General features: G+C 45.9%; 1 protein-coding gene across 3 annotated transcripts in view; it reads left to right on the top strand.

Moving 5' to 3' along the window:
- Positions 1–23,734, top strand: part of RNPC3 (RNA binding region (RNP1, RRM) containing 3) — a 132,098-nt gene that overhangs the window by 48,680 nt on the left and 59,684 nt on the right. For all 3 annotated transcript variants that reach the window (XM_069232417.1, XM_069232415.1, XM_069232416.1), the window contains exon 8: positions 7,232–7,357. In XM_069232417.1, the coding sequence (XP_069088518.1) occupies positions 7,232–7,357 (126 nt within the window). The remainder of the gene's footprint in view (positions 1–7,231; positions 7,358–23,734) is intronic.

Below are 23,734 nucleotides of genomic sequence, written 5' to 3'. Positions count from 1 at the left end.
ACTCTTCCAACACAGCCAATGATTTCCTCCCTCATTATCATTCTATGTATTGCAAATTCTGTCCCTTTTCTATATCCACATCTATATTTTTACTGAGCCCTGCTTTAAAGAAATGCCTCCTGGGCATGGTTACCCCCTGGCCTTTTGGCCTTTTGTTGATGACAGTTATGATTGAAAGTGTGCTGGGACCCTGCTAACTAGGCCCCAGCACCAGTGTTCTTTCCCTAACCTGTACCTTTGCTTCTACAATTGGCACAACCCTGGCACCCAGGTAAGTCCCTTGTAACTGGTACCCCTGGTACCAACGGCCCTGATGCCAGGGAAGGTCTCTAAGGGCTGCAGCATGTCTTATGCCACCCTGGGGACCCCTCACCCGGCACATGCACACTGCCTCACAGCTTGTGTGTGTTGGTGGGGAGAAAAAGACCAAGTCGACATGGCACTCCCCTCAGAGTGCCATGCCCACCTCACACTGCCTGTGGCATAGGTAAGTCACCCCTCTAGCAGGCCTTACAGCCCTAAGGCAGGGTGCACTATACCACAGGTGAGGGCATATGTGCATGAGCACTATGCCCCAACAGTGTCTAAGCAAAACTTTAGACATTGTAAGTGCAGGGTAACCATAAAGAGTATATGGTCTGGGAGTTTGTCAAACACGAACTCCACAGTTCCATAATGGCTACACTGAAATCTGGGAAGTTTGGTATCCAACTTCTCAGTACAATAAATGCACACTGATGCCAGTGTGGAATTTATTGTAAAAAGCACCCAGAGGGCATCTTAGAGATGCCCGCTGAATACCAGTCCAACTCCTAGTGCTAGGCTGACCAGTTTCTGCCAGCCTGCCACAACCAGATGAGTTTCTGGCCACATGGGGAGAGTGCCTTTGTCACTCTGTGGCCAGGAACAAAGCCTGTACTGGGTGGAGGTGCTTCTCACCTCCCCCTGCAGGAACTGTAAAACCTGGTGGTGAGCCTCAAAGGCTCATGCCTTTTGTTACAGCACCCCAGGGCATCCCAGCTAGTGGAGATGCCCGCCTCTCCGGCCACTGCCCCCACTTTTGTTGGCAAGGCTGGAGGAGATCATTTGAAAAACAAGGAGTCACCCACCAGTCAGGACTGCCCCCAAGATGCCCTGAGCTGAGGTGACCCCTGCCTTTAGAAATCCTCCATCTTGAGATTGGAGGATTCCCCCAATAGGATTAGGGCTGTGCCCCCCTCCCCTCAGGGAGGAGACACAAAGAGAGTGTAGCCACCCTCCAGGACAGTAGCCATTGGCTGCTGCCCTTCTGACCTAAACACACTCCTAAATCTAGTATTTAGGGACAATCCAGAACCCAGGAAATCAGATTCTTGCAACCTACAACAAGAAGGAGGACTGCTGACCTGAAAGCCCTGCAGAGACGACGGAGGTGACAACTGACTTGGCCCCAGCCCTACCGGCCTGTCTCCAGACTCAAAGAACCTGAACAGCGACGCATCCGACGGGGACCAGCGACCTCTGAAGACTCAGAGGACTGCCCTGAACCCGACGGACCAAGAAACTCACAAGAACAACGGCACTGGTTTAAAAAAAAAAAAAAAAAACAGCAACAACTTTGCAACTTTTTGTGACTTCACTCTTCCTGTCGGAAGCGTGAGACTTCACACTCTGCACCTGACGACCCCCTGCTCAAACGCCAGAGAACCAACACTACAGGGAGGACTCCCAGGCGACTGTGACCTCATGCAATGCAACCTGAGATGACCCCTCCACCCTCCCCACCCCGCCATGACCCCCCCCCGGACCTCCACAGTGACGCATGCAGAAAGGATCCAGAGGTTCCCCTTGACCGCGACTGCCTGGAAGAAAGAACCCGACGCCTGGGCCAAGCACTGCACCCGTAGCCCCCCAGGACCAGAAGGAACCGAACTCCAGTGCAGGAGTGACCTTCAGGCAACCCTCTGAGTCGGTGGCTGGCCCGAGAAGCCCCCCTGTGGCCTGCCTGCTCCGCTAGAGTGACCCCCGGATCCCTCCATTGATTCCTATTGAAAATCCGACGCCTGCTAAGCACACTGTACTGCTGAGGGTGTGTACTTGCCCCTACTGTCCCCGCCCCCCCGTGCTATACGAACCACCCCCCCATACCCCCCCCCCCAGTCTGCCCTCTGAAGACGTAGGTACTTACCTGATGGCAGACTGGAACCAGAGCACACCAGTTCTCCATAGGCTCCTATGTGTTTTGGGCCCTCCTTTGACCTCTGCACCTGGCCGGCCCTGTGTTTCTGGTGCAGTAACTTTGGGGTTGCCTTGAACCCCCAACGGTGTGCTGCCTATGCCCAGGAACGTGAACTTGGAAGTTCCTTACTTACCTGAAAACTAACCAAGACTTATCTCCCCCAGGAACTGTTGATTTTTGCACTGTGTCCACTTTTAATATAGCTTATTGCCATTTAATCAAAACTGTGTTACTGCTCTAATTCAAAGTTCCTTACTTACCTGTGTGGAGTACCTTGTATTGTATGTATTTACTTCAAATCTTAAATCTTGTGGTTCTAAAATAAATTAAGAAAATATATGTTTCTATATAAAAACTATTGGCCTGGAGTAAGTCTTTGAGTGTGTGTTCCTCACCTATTGCCTGTGTGTGTACAACAAATGGTTAACACTACCCTCTGATAAGCCTACTGCTCGACCACACTACCACAAAATAGAGCATTAGGATTATCTAATTTTGCCACTATCTTACCTCTAAGAGGAACCCTTGGGCTCTGTTATCTCTTACTTTGAGATAGTATATACAGAGCCTACTTCCTACACCTGCACTTTGGCACTCATTTTCTGAGATGACTCCTTGTTCACAGTCGGACTGCCGCTCTAGCTCGTTGGCGCCTACTCTCTTGCTTACAGACTACTGACATGTTTCCTTCCTGACCAGTTTCTTTTCATCTTTCGGTATGAGTATCTTGGCCTTTATTCTAAGGTCCCTTGTAGGAATGTGTACGCCTTTGGGACGTTGACTGATTCTAGACCTGCTGCCCCCCCTTCCACTATCTTCAGGTTTTACCCTCTTTCATATATTTCCTGGCACTCACACCGTTACCTGTTTCCCTCTAGTCTAGTGCATTCCTCTTTACAGGGGCCTCCGACCCTACCCTTTTCCGCACTTCAGCTTAAGAAATAAACCGACTTTGGGCCTGCCGTCCTCTCTGTCGGTACTGCTTCCATCATATATAATTTTTAGAGTAATACCACCGTCATTACAGACCCCCTTTCCTCCTACCTCTGTTACTTTCATTTGTGTACCTCACTCTCAGGCTCCTAATTACCAGCATCCTGATGATGATCTTGTAATTCTTCAGGGATCGAAACATTGTTACCATTTTGGACAAACCTGTTAAAATTATTTAAATATATTGAGCGTATCTTGTTTTAAAATTTGTTTGATACAGATATGTTATATCCTCGTGTGCCATGTTTTTCAGAGCACCAATCATGTGTTTACCTCACTAGCACTGTTCTAGATACATTTCTGTGCTTTATACTAGTGGGGGAGAGGGTGTGTTTGTGTGTGTGTGTGTGTGTGTGTGTGTGTAGAATATACCAGTTGCATAATACTGCACATCCTTGACTATTTTGGACATTCTAGCTCTAGATATGGCATACTGACAGCCACCATTGGCATATTAAAAGACTGATTGGCCTACTTTTAGCCATCACTGCCAATTTGGTGGCCACCCCTCAGATAATAACGGCCATGACTGAAACGTAGTGGCCATTGTAACTGTTATAGTGTCCAGCCCTGGCACAGTTGTGGGCCTGGTGAGCTTTATTGTTAAAGCATTTGCATCCTTGCTGTCACTGTAAGCATAAGTGACCCATGATTGTAATATCTGGCCATTTGAAGCAGAACGTGTCAATGAGACACATTTGTATTTGTGAATACTCCGTGAAAATGGGAATCTGATGTTTTCTGGACAGTGTATATCCTAAAAATAAGAACTCATATTTTAAAGGCAAAAATTATTATGTTTTTTTCAGAAGCGTTTTTTTTTTCTTCTGGAGAAGCGAGTTTGTGTGCCAAAAATGGAAAATGGTATTTGATGGAAAATAAATATGTATTATTAGAAATTGATGCACTGATGAAAGCAAATGGTTGCAGTTCCAAAACACATTTAAAGTTGATAGTTGAAGGATAATTCAAGGTGAGCTGGTGAGACTTATTGTTGTGGTTAGCGCCTTTAGCCAGAGGACATGTTATGCTTGTCTGATATTCCATTTGACAGGTGGAGGCATTTAAAATGGATATTGAACCTCACATTTTTACTGGTAAACTTGCCTAAAACATTTGGGTAACCACTACTGCTTAGGGATGATATAGTGTAATGCTAACACATGTGATGACTATTTTCAGTGATTTAATTTGGTGGTAGCTCAGAAGGACTTTTCATAAGTGTAGGAAAATGGCTCCCTGTTACAGTTACCCCCCACTTTTTGCCTGGTATTGATACTGACTTGACTAAGAAGTGTGCTGGGACCCTGCTAACCAGGCCCCAGCACCACTAAAAATGTACCATTGTTCCACAATTGGCACATCCCTGGCACACAGATAAGTCCCTTGTAAAAGGTACCAGTGGTGCCAAGGGCCCTGTGACCAAGGAAGGTCCCTAGAGGCTGCAGCATATGTCGTGCCACCCTAAGGGGCCCTCCCCTGACACATGCACACTGCCTTTGCAGATTGTGTGTTTTGGTGGGGAGAAAAAGGCAACGTCGACATGGCATCTCCCTTAGGCTGCCATGCACACAAAATGCTGCCTGTGGCATAGGTAAGTCCCCCCTTTAGCAGGCCTTACAGTCCTAAGGCAGGGTGCACTATACTACAGATGAGGGCGTAGCTGTATGAGCAATATGCCCCTACAGTGTCTAAGTCTATTCTTAGACATTGTAAGTACAGTGTGGCCATATTAAGTATATTGTCAGGGAGTTTGTCAAAACGACCTCCACAGCTCCATAATGGCTACACAGAATACTGGGAAGTTTGGTATCAAACTTCTCAGGATAATAAACCCACACTGATGCCAGTGTTGGATTTATTACAAAATGCACACAGAGGGCATCTTAGAAGATGCCCTCTGTATTTTACCCAATCCTTCAGTGCAGGACTGACTGTTCTGTGCCAGCCTGCCACTAAGTCGAGTTTCTGACCCCCTGGGATGAGAGCCTTTGTGCTCTCGGAGGCCAGAAGCAAAGAAACAAAGCCTGCACTGGGTGGAGGTGCTTAACATTCCCCCCCCCCCCCCTTCCCCTGCGGGAACTGTAACGCCTAGCAGTGAGCCTCAAAGGCTCAGGCTTTGTGTTACAATGCCTCGGGGCTCCCCAGCCAGTGGAGAGGCCCGCCCCCTGGACACAGCCCCCATTTTCGGCAGCAAGTCCAGAGGAGATAATGAGAAAAACCAGGAGGAGTCACCTACCAGCCAGGACAGCCCCTAAGGTTCCCTGAGCTGAGGTGACCCCTTGCCTTTAGAAATCCTCCATCTTGGTTTTGGAGGATTTCCCCAATAGGATTAGGGATGTGCCCCTCTCCCCTCAGGGAGGAGGAACAAAGAGGGTGTAGCCATTGGCTACTGCCCCCAGACCTAAAAAACACCCCTAAACTTATTATTTAGGGGTGCCCCAGAACCCAGGAAATCAGATTCCTGCAACCTACACAAAGAAGGACTGCTGACCTGAAAGCCCTGCAGAGAGGACGCAGACAACTGACTTGGCCCCAGCCCTACTGGCCTGTATCCAGACTCAAAGAACCTGCACAGTGACGCATGCGACAGGGACCAGCGACCTCTGAAGCCTCAGAGGACTGCCCTGAACCGAAGGACCAAGAAACTCCAGAGAACAGCTGCACTGTTCACCTACATCAACATTTTTGCAACTTTAATGCAACTTTTAAAGAACCCACTCTTCCCGCCGGAAGCGTGAGACTTCACCCTCTGCATCAGATGCCCCCGGCTTGAGCTCCAGAGAACCAACACTGCAGAGAGTCCTCTCTGCAGTGTTGGTTCTCTGGACTGGTTGGTTCCCAGGTGACTGCGACCTCGTGAGTAACATGAGACGACCCCCCTGCCCGCCTGAGCAACGCATGAAGAGAGGATCCAGAGGATCCCCCTGACTGTGACTGCCTGGAACAAAGAACCCGACACCCCCAGGACCGAAAGGAACCAAACTGGAGTGACCATCAGGCGACCCTCTGCCTAGCCCAGTCGGTGGCTGGCCCGAGAAGCTCCCCTGTGCCCTGCTTGCATCGTTAGTGACCCCTGGTTCCCTCCATTGATTTCTACAGAAAACCCGATGCCTGCTAAGCACACTGCACCCCAGCCGCCCCTGTGCCGCTGAGGGTGTGTTTTGTGTGCCTGTTTGTGTCCCCCAGTGCTCTACAAAACCCCCCTGGTCTGCCCTCCGAAGACGCAGGTACTTACCTGTTGGCAGACTGGAAACGGAGCACCCCTATGTGTTTTGGGCCCTCCTTTGACCTCTGCACCTGACCGGCCATGTGTTGCTGGTGCGGTGACTTTGGGGTTGCCTTGAACCCCCAACAGTGGGCTGCCTATGCCCAGGAAACTGAACTTGTAAGTGCTTTACTTACCTCAGAAACCTAACCTTACTTACCTCCCCCAGGAATTGTTGATTTTTGCACTGTCCACTTATAAAATAGCTTATTGCCATTTTAACTAAAACTGTGTATGTTACTGCTCTAATTCAAAGTGCCTTACTTACCTGTGTGGAGTACCTTGCATTTTATGTATTTAATTCAAATCTTAAATATTGTGGTTCTAACATATATCAAGAAAATATATTTTTCCATATAAAAACTATTGGCCTGGAGTAAGTCTTTGAGTGTGTGTTCCTCATTAATTGCCTGTGTGTGTACAACAAATGCTTAACACTACCCTCTGATAATCTTACTGCTCGACCACACTACCACAAAATAGGGCATTAGTATTATCTAATTTTGCCACTATCAACCTCTAAGGGGAACCCTTGGACTCTGTGCACACTATCTCTCACTTTGAGATAGTATATACAGAGCTAACTTCCTACAATTAGCAAAAATAGCTCTCTGCAGAAAAGCTTTGGACCCTTGAGATAGATTTATATGAATGCACAATTCAGTTTAACAATTATTTTGATAAATAATTTCTTGTTATTTCTATATTTGTTTTAATTGTGGTTGTTATGAAATTCTGTTTTCACATTCTAGAATTTCGAAACTCATGGAATTGGCAACATGTCAACCAAAAAGACTTGGTCCGACAAAGCAGCCTCGTGTGAGAAAGCGGCAAAAGATCAAAGACTTAATAAATGCAGGCACTGCTGCTCATCCAAGGTAATATCTTTGTGTAGACTTAGAATATTGTGTAAACATACTACTATGTAACATTTTCTGAACTAAAGTATCATTTTGTATTAAATACACAGTGTTAAGGGTAAGTTTTGGTTTCTGGGGAAGGCTTCTCTGACTGTGAAAATTAAATTGAAACTTAATCCCCCCTCTGTTCAATTATAACATTATAGGATAATTTGATCAACTTTACCAACTCTGGTTGTAGACACCATGCGATTCACAGGTGTATGATATAATTGTTTTGAACAGCAAATAGTGGTTTATGAGGTAAACTGCATATTGGCTGTAACATTTACATGGCTACAGACAGATGGGTTGGGATTGTACTGGGGTAAGCAATGGGAAGAGGACAATGTTAGTTGTGTAAGTGTTGTAGATAATATAAGATATTTAGTAAATTTAGGAATAGTAGTCAAACGTGTGTTATTTCACTGAGAAATTGATTTTGTTTTACAAAAATTTGGAGTGATTATCGGTACTCCATAATCACTTCTAAACTACCTGAAGTTATGTTGTAGCAATCCTATGTGAGATGAGGTTCATCTTTAATGAGGATACACAAAGGTGTATTATTATTTTCTTATTATATTGTTTAATTATTCTTTGTGATATCGCAAAAGTATTTACAGTTTTCATTACTGCAGTGCTTTATTGTGTTATTTCTTTTAAGCACTCGGTTTATTTGTCAATCTCCCTTTGCATTTCGGGACTCCAAGTACCGTCAGCAGGGGAACACAAATCGTGTAGGGTAAAACACTGGAAATTGTGATCAAACAAAACAAAACAAAAAAATAATTGATTCTGTGTCAGGACCGGAGGCTCAGACTATGCTTAACTCTTCCGTTAATTTCCACTCAACAGATTTAAGTATAACCACTAACACTTCAAAGACTACAATCTCATAATTCTTTGCTGTAATCAACAATCATGGAGATACAGTCCCAAAAGTATAGCCATCTAGGACTGCATTTCCTCTTTTTTTTTTTTTTTTTTTGCTGCTCAGCAGCCATCTAAGTGCCTTTCACATTTGAGGCTTTGTTCATGTGTTTTATGCATTGCCTGCCTGCCTCACCTTTGCCATTATTGTGGAGTGCTGCTTGTGCTTGTTGTCACCTTTACCATTGCTGTATTGCTTCACTATATTTAACTTTTTGTTTGCCCTGGTTTGCGTATCACGGGGGTCTTGCGCTTCCCTAGAAACACGATTGGAGGTCACTCGTACCTGCTGTAAGCCTTTCCCTTGAGGCTGCAGGCATGCCTGCTGGTGTTTTCAGCAGCGAGGCAGCCTTGAGGGGACAGCGCCTCCCTAAAGTGTGACCTTTGGCCTACACAGATGTGCTCAGCTGCCTCCTCTGGGCATGAGAGGCACCCGTCTCCGGGAAGTGAGATGGCGCACTCCTCACATTCCTTGCATTCCACAGATTCTTGGGCTGTCGCGTCATTGCTAATTCATTTCACTTCAGCAATGGTTGCATGCCAGCCCAGTGAATCAAATGCCATTTCTTCGGCAGTTTTGTTGTGTATTGGCTCCAGATAAGCATTTTTATGTGGAGCACGCTACCCCTGCCCAGGTCTATTTAGAGGGCAGTAGACTGTTTGTCAATAAGCCTTGGTCAGTCAGATTTACTTATATAAATAATTGACTGCCACATATATAGTAATTGTGTCAACAGGCATTGGCTAAGGTGATTTTGGTGTCTTGGGTCAATGCCTACCAGGGAATTTCCCTCTCTTTTTTATGTTGTGACACATTTAATAATAGCCAGCCAGCCTAATGCAAGTTGGGGAGTCTGTGGAAGAGACCATACCCTCCTACTTATTGATGAGGAGTTGGTGGATGTAATGTTTGCATCCTTTGAGTGCGTGGTTGCTACAGCATTATAACCCCACATCACCAACTTCTAGAGCTGGCAGTCTGAAGTTCCTTTACTTCCCTGGCTGGGGAAGCCCCAAGGCCTCTACTTCCTGTCAGTGCAGGAGGCCCTCAAACTCAGCTCTACTGGGCACCAAAGCTAAAGTCCCAACTTCCTCCTCTGACGCTTTCGAGCAGTTATGCCTGCCATTTTTTAAAAGACTCCTTGATGCCCGAGAACCGTGGGCTGTTATCGAGCCTGTACTTACCCCGAAAACAATTCCTGTTCCATCCCAGGGGACCGATGACAATGCTGGGGAAGACTTTGATAACACTGATGGGGGTTCAGGAGATGAGTCGGGCCCAAGTAGACCATGGTGTCCAGAAGGCAGCGCCAAGAGAGACACGCTGGGTGATGATGGCAAGAAGGATGCCACGTGGTGCCGGGATGCTTAACCCGGAAGACACTTATCACTCTCGCTCAGCAGATTGGGTCCCCCTGGAAAAGGTGGCATGTTATGGTGTCAGCCAAAAAAGCAAGCACATTTACCAAGACATGAGGGGCCCCCTGTGGGCAGAATAACCTAGCCCTGCTTTGGCCAATAAAGTTACCTCTACACCAAAGACTGACTCTAAGATGGCGACTTTCATTGCCAAGTTCATTAAAGATCCTTATAAATGTCTTGACTGATCCTGGTGGGCTTCCAGGATAAGGTCCTGGACATCCTAAGACCACTCACGAAGATCCTGGATGTGATGGAGGATGACATTGAATCCGGTAATCTCATTGACCCCAAAATATTTTCAGATTGGACCCAAAGAGCCTTGTGATTGTTGGACAATGCAAACTACACCTTCTCCATGACATTCTCTAGTAATAACGATTGAGCCCCGGTTGGGTAAACTGGCATCTATGGATGTGGGTCCTGTTGCAAAAGGGGTTCCCTTTGGAGATCCCTTCTTTAAAGAGCTTACCTGCTTTGTAAATACCTTTTCCTCCTGGATAAGGCAAAACAATCTATTTAAAAAAAATAAATGAAAACAGCACTTTTTTGCCGGGGCCGGAAAAGGCAGGGGGAGTGCTCCTCCAGCCGATCTCTCACTAACCGCCAAAGGCCACAAACAAAGAGATCCATCCAGTGGCAGGATCAGAATCACTTTGGTGGCTTCTACCCCTCACAAGGACATAGCAGAGACTGTGGCAGCAGAGGGCAGTAGCGTGGTGTGAGTAGCGCACCTGGAGGTGCCTCTGGCAAGCAATAACCCTTCTTTTCCTTTTGTGACCAATATTTTTCTTGTTGAAAAGAAAGACAGAGGGTTCCAACTTATTATAAATCTCAGGACTTTCAACAGGTGGGTGGTATACCACATTTTCAAGATGGAGGGCATTCACCTCCTCAGGGGCATTCTTCTACTCAACGACTGGTTAATGAGGTCGACCTAAAAGACTCCTACCTCAAAGTGCCCATGTTCCCGCCATACAGACTGCTTCTTCAATTCGAATAGGGTGATCAAGTTTATGAATTCACATGCCTTCCATTCAGACTTTCCTCAGCACCTTGGTGCTTCACCAAAGTGATGAGACTTGTTGTGTAATGGTTATGGGCCAGGGGAATCGGACTCATTGTGTATTTAGATGATATTCTCCCGATGCACCAGAACATGTAGACCCTCTTCCGACAGCTGGACTTGACCAAATATCTCTTACACAATATGTGCTTCCTTTTGAATTGTCGGAAATCGGATTTCACTCTGGCCCAACAAATACCTTTCTTGGGGTTCGAAATAGATACTGTGCAGCAGTCCCTTCATCTTCCCCAGAAGAAAATGACATTGATTCGCAGGGAGCTGCGGAAGTCACTGGAGAGGGAGAAGGTTTCTCTACGCCATCTTGCCAGGTTAGTGGATCTTCTGTCCTCATCTATTTAGGTGATTTTCCCCAGACTCCTTCACTATCTGGCACTCCAGCGACTGAAGGCCCTACATCTCAGAAGAGGCCTAGCGTACGCCCAGGAGATCTCCCTCTGCCCAGAAGCTTGCACAGAACTTCATTGGTGGTTCGATCACATGTATGCCAGGAATGGCAGAGCCATTTTCCGGTCCGCCTGTGATCTAGTCATAGAGTCCAATCCCAGTTGGCTGGGATGGGGTTCTCCTTGTGGAAATATTACCAGAGGAGGTCAGTGGGAACAGCTGATTGGTCATCTGAATCTACCTTTAAGACCTTCTGTTTCAAGCAAGTTTCCGGCATGGCTGCTCTGGTTGTCAATCAGCTTTAAAATAGCATAATCTTTACCTCCGGTCCCGATAGAGAATATAACATTTCCTAGCTATCGTGAAGGAACGTTTCAATTCTATTAAGGACACAAAGGCGAGGATCATCCCTCCTGAACATCTTTCTTGCTGTTCACTTTTCCGACATTCTTGATAATCTCAGCGTTGGAATATGTATACATTGGTTTGATGTTTTTCTGCTTCACTATATACTGTATATGCTACATGAATTCTTCTTGGATGGTACAGTTCAATACTTTCTTTTCCTTTTCGACTCTGTACGATTACTAATGATTCATGATTCCAGACTGTGGTTTCATAATTTATTACATCGGTTTGTTTGTTATTATTCTTCATAGGATCAGGTCAAAAACAGGATTTTTGAAAGGCACCTGAATCAGGCAGCATGCTTGAAGAAAGAGGAAGTGCGGTCCTTGATGTTTATACTTATTGGACTGTATCTCTATGGTTGTTGGTTACAGCAGATGTATGGGATTGTAGTCTTTGAAGTGTTCATAGTTATTACCTAAGGCTGCTGAGTGGAAATTAAAGGAAGGGTTAAGCATAATCCTCACCTCCGTGTCCCTAGTAGAATTGAAACCTCCCTTTACGATAGCTATGAAATTGTCTATTCCTGTACATATCATGTATATATGTTTTGAAAATCACATGGTTTTATTAATATACCTGCAGAAACATGTTAGAGTCCACCTACACTTTGATTGTTGGAAATGGGCTCTCTGAAGGGTCATCCCAAACTTTTTTGTCTTCCACCTCTTCTTTTTCTGACCTCATTTTTTCTGGTTTTAGGACTCTGGACACTTTACCACTGCTAACCGGTACTAAAGTGTGTGTGCACTCTCACTAAAAACATGGTAACATTGGTTCATACCCAATTGCCATAATTAATATACCTATAAGTCCCTAGTAAAGTGCACTACATGTGCACAGGACCTGTAAATTAAATGCTTCTAGTGGGCCTGCAGCACTGGTTGTGCCACACACATAAGTAGCCCCTTTACCATATCTCAGGCCTGCCATTGCACGGCCTGTGTGTGCAGTTTCACTGTCACTTCGACTTCGCATTTAAAAGTACTTGCCAAGCCTTAAACACCCATTTTTCTACATATAAGACACCCCTAAGGTAGCCCCTAGGTGGCAGGGTGCTATGTAGGTAAAAGGCAGGACATATGTGTTTGATATGTCCTGGTAGTGGAAAACTCCTCAGTTCATTTTCCACTACTGTGAGGCCTGCTGATTTCATAGACTAACATTATGACTGCCCTCATATACTTTTTGAGTGGTAGAATATGATCTGAAAGGGGTAACCAGATCATATTTAGTATGGCCAGAATAATAATAGAATATCCTTCTTATTAGTGAGGTTGGAATTAATATCACTATTTTAGGAATGCCACTTTTAGAAAGTGAACATTTCTCTGCACTTAAAACAATCTGTGCCTTACCGCCGATCTCCAATCAACGTCACCCAGACAACCACACACACAGGACACTCTGCCACATCTGCATTCATCTGCATACTGAATTGGTCTTCCAGGGCTGGAAGGGTTGAGGGCCTGACACTTACATTTCAAAGGTCAGTGGCCTACCCTCACACAATGGACTGATAACCCCCCACTGGGACCCTGGCATAAAGGGCTAGGCTGAAAGGGGAACTTGTGCACTTCAAAATCACTCTTTGAAGTCTCCCCCCACTTCAAAGGAAGTTTGGAGTATATAAACTGGGTCTCTGACCCCACCAACTCAGACACTTATGGAACTACACCTGCACCCTATCAGAGGAGCTGCCTGGCTGCCCAAAGGACTCATCTGGACTGCTTTGCTGAGAAGAACTGCTGCCCTCTGACTTTGCTGTGAGGACTCTGTCTTCTTCCCCTTGCCTCTTGTTTCTGAAGTCTCAGGGCCAACAAAGACTTCACTTCTTCAAGAAATTCCTTATGTGTTGAATTTGACGCAACGCCTGCCGAAATCGACACGAAGCCTGCATTGCGACCAAGAAATCGTCTCTCAGAGGCTGGAATGATGCAGCCCGACTGGAAATCCGATGCAGCGCCTACCTTGCGGTAGAAAAATGTTTACGCTTCGCTTACTAGATCGATGCAGCAGCTGTGCCTTCTTCCAGCGCGTCAAGGATTTGCAAGCATTGTCCCCAGGCGTCAAAATATCCCCGCATCGCAGTGAGGAACCAAGACTGCATGCCAGAAAATGGCGCAAACCTCTTACAGCGTAGAAAGAAATGACGCATTGTCTGTGCCGTATCGGAAAATCCAACGCAACACCTTATTTTTCCAGGCATCTCCTCTGCGGTCTTTGTGCGTCGTTATTTTTTTACGTATACCAAGTCCTGTGTGTAACAGAGACAACTGTATGTTTCTAAGGATTGAGCCTCTTTTAAACCTTTTAAAAGTGATATTTCAACTTGTGCTTATTGGATGTTTGTCGTTTTGACCTTATTTTGTTCATATAAATATCTATTTTTTGTCAACCTGTGTGGTGTATTTTTGATGTGTTTTCAATGTTACTGTATGATTTTGTTGCGCAAATACTTTACACATTGTCTTCTAAGTTAAGCCTGACTGCTCAGTGCCAAACTACCAGAGGTTGGGCACAGGATAATTTTGATTGTGTGTGACTTACCCTGACTAGGATTGTGGTCTCTACTTGGACAAGGGTGTATACCACTGCCAACTAGAGACCACATTTCTAACATTGATGCTATTACTTTCTCCTATCTTAGTTAGTCAACTAATATAGCCTCCTTGTGCCCTAAACCTGTTGGATGAGATCTAGTCCTATGTTCAGTTTTATTTAATAAAATTTTTGCCAAAGCCTCATTTTTACCCCATTCCAAATATTCTTCCCATCCATAAGTATTCTGTACATAACAGAAAATTGCAATTCATAAGATCAACTTTTTTTTTTTGTGCAAACAACCCTAAACAAATACGTTTTCAGAGTGTCTTGCAACACTTAGTTTAATAATGTTTTGAATACGAATATCCTGTTTGTGTTCTGATAGTCTTTGTCTATTGCTACGTGCGGTCTGGCCAATGTAAATAAACCCACATTGGCACTTTAACTGATAAATAATATTTTGTTTCACAAGTTATATAATGTTAACCAAAATGTTTTGTCTGGTTCATGGGTGTTTATAGATATCCCCCTTTCATAACATTGTTGCATTGTGAGCAATGGGAAAGTACCCTTTGATTAGGTTATTGCAAACACTTTGTGTAAATTCCATTGTTGTGTCAGCTTTAATTACCATTTGTTGTTGGTTCTGCTTATGGCTTTATACCACCTTTGGTTGGTAGGCATTAATTCTTTTAGGTTTTGTGTTGCTAAAGTTGCTCTAAGTGGGAAGGGTATGCCCAGACGTGGGTCCCTTGCTCACAGTGCCACTGGATTCAAGCTAACCTGGCTGATGAAGGGTGATATCCTGAAACCAGTCCTAGAATGCTTGTTTCCAGTCCAGGGAGGATCTGGCCTGGCAGTTTGGGCTGGACTGTTCCCATGGGGAACAGGGTCAAGACTGAGTTGCATATGGCTGGGTCCAAACTGAGGTGGCATAGTGAGCAAAAGAACGATAGATTAAACCCAGATCAGTGACTGAGGGTGAGTGTTTGAAAAAATGTCAACACTCCGTACATCATCTTTTTGTGTTGCTAAAGTTGCTCTAAGTATGACTACGTGGCCTTCATGAATTCACAAGAATATACAGAAATAGACCAGGAAATCAAACTCCTCAAAAATATTTGTGAACTGTATTTTAGCACAAGCAAAGATGCATGTGTATATTTGCTCATGTGAAAATCTGTTGAGTGTTTACAAGTTCTTTTCCTCCAACCACTTTTATCCCAATCGTAGAAGAACTTCTGCTTCTGCCCTTGTCAGGAGTAAGTTTCCATCCTTTCTCAGTATGGGGAAAGATTAGAGAAGAGCTGGTGAAACTCCTTAAGACATGCAATTTAGTAGGTTTGCACAGACTCAAAGGCATTCCAGCCCTTGAACTGTTGCTTGCTGTTTGCCCCAGCCTCAGTTTGTAGTTCAGCGAAAAGGTGGCAAAATAAGGAAATGCTATAGTAGGGCTTGAAATTCCAAGTATTCAAGCCCACTATAGTATTAGCCCTTGCATAATCAGAGATGCTATTATCATAGCTCTTACACTATGAAATTGCTGCCTTAATTTGGCGCTGCACTGCATGGCACCAAAGGGACAAGTACATTTTTTTTATGGGACATGTAGATTTATGAAGCAACCTGTCCCATGGACAAGTAGACATTTTGTTAAATTCTACAACCTTGTAGACTGCAGTTTCAGTTCACTGCTGTGACACATGACAGGGAAAGCTGTCTTTTATTGTTAACAAAAAAAATATTTTTATATATTCAAAAGTCACCCGACAGTTTGCCTATTAAGCCAGCATTGCAGGGTGCTAGTAAGTAAAAATAGGGCAGTCTACATATTAGGGTTAGTGTTCCCTCCCAATGAATTGTAAGCCAAATGCTATTTACTCTGTAGGCCTAGCTAGACCTTTCTCTAAAAGGGCTAAGTAGGATTAGGAAAGACTAGAAAAATGCTTCAAACTTCTGCTTAGTTTTTAAAATATGACTTAATTATGAAATTCGGTTTCTGCTAACTTAAACAGAAAAGTAACTTACTTTAGGCTGCCTTAGCCAGAACAAGCTTAAAAGCAGTTTTGCTATTCATCACACCTCCAAATCTGAAGTAAATATCCTTGGATAGGAGAGAGGACATGCTGTTCCTGCCTCCTGGCTGTGTGAGCTAGAGATTGAAGCGACAGATGCCGCATCAGCCCCAACAGCCCTGTTCCTTCCAGCATCCCGCAACTCAGTTGTTGTAAGGAAATGCCTCCTTGGCATGGTTACCCCCTGACTTTTTGCCTTTGCTGATGCTATGTTTTGAATTGAAAGTGTGCTGAGGCCTGCTAACCAGGCCCCAGCACCAGTGTTCTTTCCCTAACCTGTACTTTTGTATCCACAATTGGCACACCCTGGCATCCAGGTAAGTCCCTTGTAACTGGTACCTCTGGTACCAAGGGCCCTGATGCCAGGGAAGGTCTCTAAGGGCTGCAGCATGTCTTATGCCACCCTGGAGACCCCTCACTCAGCACAGACACACTGCTTACCAGCTTGTGTGTGCTAGTGAGAACAAAATGAGCAAGTCGACATGGCACTCCCCTCAGGGTGCCATGCCAGCCTCTCACTGCCTATGCAGTATAGGTAAGACACCCCTCTAGCAGGCCTTACAGCCCTAAGGCAGGGTGCACTATACCATAGGTGAGGGCACCAGTGCATGAGCACTGTGCCCCTACAGTGTCTAAGCCAAACCTTAGACATTGTAAGTGCAGGGTAGCCATAAGAGTATATGGTCTGGGAGTCGAACACGAACTCCACAGCACCATAATGGCTACACTGAAAAACTGGGAAGTTTGGTATCAAACTTCTCAGCACAATAAATGCACACTGATGCCAGTGTACATTTTATTGTGAAATACACCCCAGAGGGCACCTTAGAGGTGCCCTCTGAAACCTTAACCAACTATCTGTGTAGGCTGACTGGTTCCAGCAGCCTGCCACACTAGAGACATGTTGCTGGCCCCATGGGGAGAGTGCCTTTGTCACTCTGAGGCCAGTAACAAAGCCTGCACTGGGTGGAGATGCTAACACCTCCCCCAGGCAGGAGCTGTTACACCTGGCTGTGAGCCTCAAAGGCTCACCCCTTTGTCACAGCACCGCAGGACACTCCAGCTAGTGGAGTTGCCCGCCCCCTCCGGCCACGGCCCCCACTTTTGGCGGCAAGGGCGGAGGAAACAAAGAAAACAACAAGGAGTCGTCACTGGCCAGTCAGGACAGCCCCTAAGGTGTCCTGAGCTGAAGTGACTCTAACTTTTAGAAATCCTCCATCTTGCAGATGGAGGATTCCCCCAATAGGATTAGGGATGTGACCCCCTCCCCTTGGGAGGAGGCACAAAGAGGGTGTACCCACCCTCAGGGCTAGTAGCCATTGGCTACTAACCCCCCAGACCTAAACACGCCCTTAAATTTAGTATTTAAGGGCTTCCCTGAACCTAAGAATTTAGATTCCTGAAACTACAAGAAGAAGAGGACTGCTGAGCTGATAAACCCCTGCAGAGGAAGAACAGAAGACACCAACTGCTTTGGCCCCAGACTTACCGGCCTGTCTCCTGCCTTCCAAAGAAACCTGCGCCAGCGATGCTTTCCAAGGGACCAGCGACCTCTGAATCCTCTGAGGACTGCCCTGCTTCAAGAAAGACAAGAAACTCCTGAGGACAGCGGCACTGCTCCAAAAGAACTGCAACTTTGTTACAGAGGAGCAGATTTAAAGACCCCTGCAAATCCCCGCAAGAAGTGTGAGACTTGCAACACTGCACCCGACGACCCTGACTCGACTGGTGGAGAAACAACAACTCAGGGAGGACCCTCCGGCGACTCCGAGACCGCGAGTAACCAAAGTTGTCCCCCCTGAGCCCCCACAGTGACGCCTGCAGAGGGAATCCTGAGGCTCCCCCTGACCGCGACTGCCTGAACTCCATTTCCCGACGGCTGGAAAAGACCCTGCACCCGCAGCCCCCAGCACCTAAAGGAACGGAACTCCTGTGCAGGAGTGACCCCCAGGAGGCTCTCTCCCTTGCCCGGGTGGTGGCTACCCCGAGGAGCCCCCCCTTGCCTGCCTGCATCGCTGAAGAGACCCCTTGGTCTCCCATAGGAAACTATTGGAAACCCGACACGTGTTTGCACACTGCACCCGGCCGCCCCCGCACTGCTGAGGGTGTACTTTCTGTGCTGACTTGTGTCCCCCCCGGTGCCCTACAAAACCCCCCTGGTCTGCCCTCCGAAGACGCAGGTACTTACCTGCTGGCAGACTGGAACCGGGGCACCCCCTTCTCTCCATTGAAGCCTATGTGTTTTGGGCACCTCTTTGACCTTTGCACCTGACCGACCCTGAGCTGCTGGTGTGATAACTTTGGGGTTGCTCTGAACCCCCAACGGTGGGCTACCTTGGACCAAAAACTGAAACCTGTAAGTGACTTACTTACCTGTTAAAACTAACAATACTTCACCTCCCCCAGGAACTGTGAAAATTGCAGTGTCCACTTTTAAAACAGCTATTTGTGTTTTATGTAAAAAGTATACATGCTAATGTAATGATTCAAAGTTCCTAAAGTACTTACCTGCAATACCTTTCAAATGAGATATTACATGTAGAATTTGAACCTGTGGTTCTTAAAATAAACTAAGAAAATATATTTTTCTATAACAAAACCTATTGGCTGGATTTGTCTCTGAGTGTGTGTTCCTCATTTATTGCCTGTGTGTATGTACAACAAATGCTTAACACTACTCCTTTGATAAGCCTACTGCTCGACCACACTACCACAAAATAGAGCATTAGTATTATCTCTTTTTGCCACTATCTTACCTCTAAGGGGAACCCTTGGACTCTGTGCATGCTATTCCTTACTTTGAAATAGCACATACAGAGCCAACTTCCTACAGTTGTGATTTAGCCCAATGGGGGGGGGGGGGATGTGAGCCCGAATAGAAGCTCTCCTGATTGCACCTAACCCCGATGCAGAGACGGCCACGGCAAGTTTGACCCCCGCTGCTGGACTCTGAGCCGCGCCCATTCAAAACCAGCTGGCTCCCCTGGAGAAAAGAGGCTTTAGTTTTAGCGGTAGCAGCTATGGCGGCTGCACACAGCAGCTGAGTCGCCTCAGCTGGTTTCAGAGGCTGCAGTTAGCTACAGGGGAAGCAACAGTTTAGTCCCTTCGCATCCAGATTGTTCCCTGAAGATTGTGTCGGTGGCCCAACTAGGTTTGAGTGCGGTTTGCGGTCTCATGTGAACTCCCACCCCCTCATTGTACCAGGTACAGCTCCAACCTCAAACTAATGCAGCAACATGGCAACAAGCAACATAGTGCTACTCAACACCCATCATTTCTACATTCGCTCAGGCTCACCTTCAGACTCAAAGTGCCCACTTAGCCTTACAAAAGTGTTTTCAAAGGGGTGTTATGGGACTCTATGCTCTCAAGCGGCCCGCTTCATTTGACACTTAGGATTTTCAGTGACTTTTAATGATTGGATAGAAAAAGGGGTGTGCCAGAGGTTCTGTGATTTTCTGCCTGAGGCTAAGCTGGCACTTAAAAAAGCACTACAAAACTAAGGAATCCCACAGCACGCCAAAGCTTCTTGTCTTCCAGATGCAATCTAGGTTACAACTATTGCATCGTCCATGAAGTCTGATGTAACACCAGCCACAGATAGCTTGCATATAAACACATCAAAGGAAGTCAAAAGCCATCCTATCAGTACCCACAAGAGTGCAAAAGTCTTTCAAGACAGTTGTAAATTATTCCATAGAGCCTTTAACCGGAGGTGGGCCATCACAGTGCTTAAAAGGAAAGCAAGTGCAACAGAACGCCGCCCGTAAAACCAGCAACGAGCAAGCCCAAGGATAGCGCTAATGCCTCAAAAAAATCAGCGCCCTTACCTAAGCCAGCCCTAATGAAAACGGTAAATCTGTAAAAGGAAACTCCAGCAAAACTTCATACATAATGCAGAATGAAATGGCTGTCGCCTGGGGTCTCATCCTGCAGGGGGCTGGCATAGACTTGACCCCCCCCCCACTGTTCATCTTTCCCTGATACCTAAACACATGGAGTCAGCTGCACTGAACGAGATATGTGAGCTTTTCTCCAGATCGATCTCTTCGTCAGCCACCATCAGCAAAGATCAACATGCAGACATTTGTTCATTTGGAAGTTCACCGAATGTTGCAAAGACACTTCTACCCTTGTATCATTGCGATAACTCTTCGGCAACACAAGGGACTTCAGGGTGCCCACTTTCATCAGGCATCCAGGAACGAAGTAGATGGAATACTTATGCCTTGCTGGTCCACCCTGCAACAGACCTGCTCATCTATTTTTGCTTTCTGGGGTGACCCATTCACAAAGATACTACCCACTTGGTTTGACATAATTGAGCAACTCGTCTATAACCAAGAAGAACTGAGCTACAACAATAGGAGCCTAAAAGGCCCCAGACGTAGTAACAACCCCACCATTCAAACCAGCCACTCACAAAAAGATGCACTACTGGCATCCATCAGTTAGACTCTTGCTGTTACAGTAAATGCATTTACGTGGCAATCTCACAGGCAGGAGTTACAAATAAACACCATGGCAGTTAAAATAAGCAAGCTAGGAGTAAGGCTGGATGCTCAAGGTGACTCTTGCCAGTGTCTTCCAATCGTACTTACTTCACTAATAACTGAGCTAAAGAGCATCCACCTCCCCTTAGGCAACCATATTCTGATTCAGCTGGACACTCCGCAAGAGAGCACTACCAACCAGCAAAGTACGCCGGACATGGCCGCACAAAAGAAAGCACCCATGCAGGCCATCTCCCCCAAGACTAGCAGTTGTAGTCACCAGTCACTCGAATCATCCTGGAATGCATTGAGGACCACTTCAAAGACAAACCGTTATCGCTCAGGGCCAAGAAGTGCCTGACAAAACATCAGTACTGCATTCTAGCCCCCTGGCATATGCACTCAGGCACTTCAACTGAAGTCAGTGGAGAAAGCAAAGTAGCCTTTGAGCCTTAACACAAAATTGCCCAACCGGCAAAAAATGTTGCTCAGAAATCTGTTCTCAATTTTCCAAAAAGAATCCCCCAGGGAACAATGATAACAATCCCTTAGTGAACAACTTTAACAACCCTTAAGTAGTCCGTGGAGCCCAATTACAGTGCCCTCCAGTAGCCCCAGGAAAGTGGTGGGGCGCACTACTTATCGAGCTCAAATTGGAACCACAAAATATCAAAAGCCTCAGATTGCATAGAGGCAAGGACATATACCACCAAATGTCACTTCTAGTTAACTTACTGCCCCGGGGGTCTCCTCATTCAGTCTGCCCCTCACAGCCTTGCACTGGTCCAGACAAACCCAGTGATCTCACCGACAGAACAGCAAACATCATCACAATCTTCACAGCAGAGTACATCTAACGAGGAAATATGGACAACCTAAACAGGGTGAATATTATGCAAATCCCACCTGAATGATTTTGGCAGAGAAGGCTCAATTTGCCAACTGGGACATCCTGGTACATGTCCCCCAATAAGAAAGCTATCCACATATGCTGGCAGGCAACTTTAGTAGTCAGGCGGTCCATATGCAAGGGAGGGCCATATTAAGAGGAAGAATGAATGGACCTCCCAATAAAACTCTGGTGCTCTTTTCAACCAAATGAGTCCACAGCAGTCCGCAGAATTATAATAGACAGCCTAAACCAGGAGCCAGTAAATGACTGGTGGTGGCTAGCCACCAATTTGGCAAGGCAAAACTGGTCCTACTCTTGGGGCCAGATGTATCAAGCTCCCGGTTTACATTTCTTAAATAGCGAATTTTAAGAAATCCCTATTTTAGAAATGCAAAATGGGATGTAACAAAATTGTGAGTCGGTAATTTGTGATTTTCTTAAAATTCACAAACGCAGTTTGTGAGTAGCAAATACCGGGAAAAAAATAGCGATTCGGTATTTGAAAATAGAGCAATTGCAAAAATGGCAAACCGGAACAGCCTGATGACGTCACAACCAGAAAGTGAGTCAGCCCATGCTGTTTCCAGGAGCCACACCCACAGGAGCAGGCAGGGAGACACAGCCTAGTACCAGGGAGCCATCTTTGTGAGCCTTCCAGGACCAAACTGCAACATGGCCAATGATGGGAAGGTGAAGGACAAAGGAGACCGGAAGCGCAAGCTCAAATTCAGTGAGCAGGAATTGGAGGTGCTAACTGAGGAGGTGGTCAGGAACAATGACAAATTGTTTAGGAAGAACTCACTCCAGGTACCTGAAAGTGAGAAGAGGAAACAGTGGTCAGAAATCCAGGCCAAAATATGCGCAGTGGGTGTTGCGCAGCAGGAGTGTCTGCCACCATAGGCGCCATCGCCAATTTATGGGAAGGTTTGATGGGTTCTGCAGATCGGTCAATCTGTTTGCTAGCTCAACTGCCTTGATTTCACGACGTGCTGTGGGCATACAGGTGGAGATGGCAAATTGCAGTCAGGACGTTGCACAGGGATTGGTGCAAATAACAAATGTCCTGGGTGCAATGCAGACCGCATGCAATGTTACAAACAGCAAGCTGGGTGGTGGAGATAGTGAGGAGTTCTCTAGCCTCAGCAGTCTTATATCCCCTGTGATGGATCCTAGGTGTCGCAGTACCGGATAGAGTACTGCCAGTGAACCCGCTACAATAGGTGCCAGTGAGGCGACGTAGGAAGTAATGTTAAGACCTACAGGGACTACCGTAACATGTAGCTATGCAGTTATACTATGATGCTAATAGTGTGACCCTGTTATTCGCACATGTTTTCCTATAGTAGATGGCTATGTCCTATTCACACATATGTTACCTGAAGTCAAGCTAATAAAGTTATAGAAATACATAATATTGAAGTGGTGTTGTCATTACTTGATAGCTTCCTGAGGCCAATAGCTGCACGGAGCATAATACCTACACGTGGCTGGGAATACTATTGGTCCTGTGTGTGTTTCGCTGCAGTATGGGTTGTAGATCTGCTATCAGGTCAAGTATCATGGCTTAGATTAACCTATATTTCTCATAAATGTCCTCCTCTGTCTGGTTAAATAGGGTTATGCACACTCTGAAAATGCGCTCCTGTCTCCTCCTCCCTCTCCTCAAACCTGCCAAGATCCTCATTCTCCTCGCAATCACGTAGAGTGCAGACATTGGAAAAGCGGCTGAGTCATTCTGGGCCTCTTTATATAGGTTGCACCTGGTTACCACTTGATTTCAGTTAGTGGTAAATTACATGTGCAAAAGACCATTCTGCGAATATTCGCAATTTGCGAATTTTTGATGCATCACATTGCGACATGGTTTTGCGTGTCGTAATCAGTGTATCGCAACTTGCGTCAGGATTCTGCAGATCGCTATCTGCGAATCGCAAAACTTTGTCGCCGTTTGCATCACGCAAATAGCCATTCGGTAAATCATGTTGCTATTTGCGACACGCAAAACCATGTCATATTCGCGAAAATTCGCAATTTTAGCTAACCGTTATTTTCACACTGCGAATAACTTTTATACATCGTGGGAGGCATTTTTACATTTGCAAATGCCCGATTTTTGCG

This window comes from Pleurodeles waltl, chromosome 4_2 (assembly GCF_031143425.1).
Source record: "Pleurodeles waltl isolate 20211129_DDA chromosome 4_2, aPleWal1.hap1.20221129, whole genome shotgun sequence".
Lineage (NCBI taxonomy): Eukaryota > Metazoa > Chordata > Amphibia > Caudata > Salamandridae > Pleurodeles > Pleurodeles waltl.
This window is presented reverse-complemented; position numbering and strand designations above follow the sequence as displayed.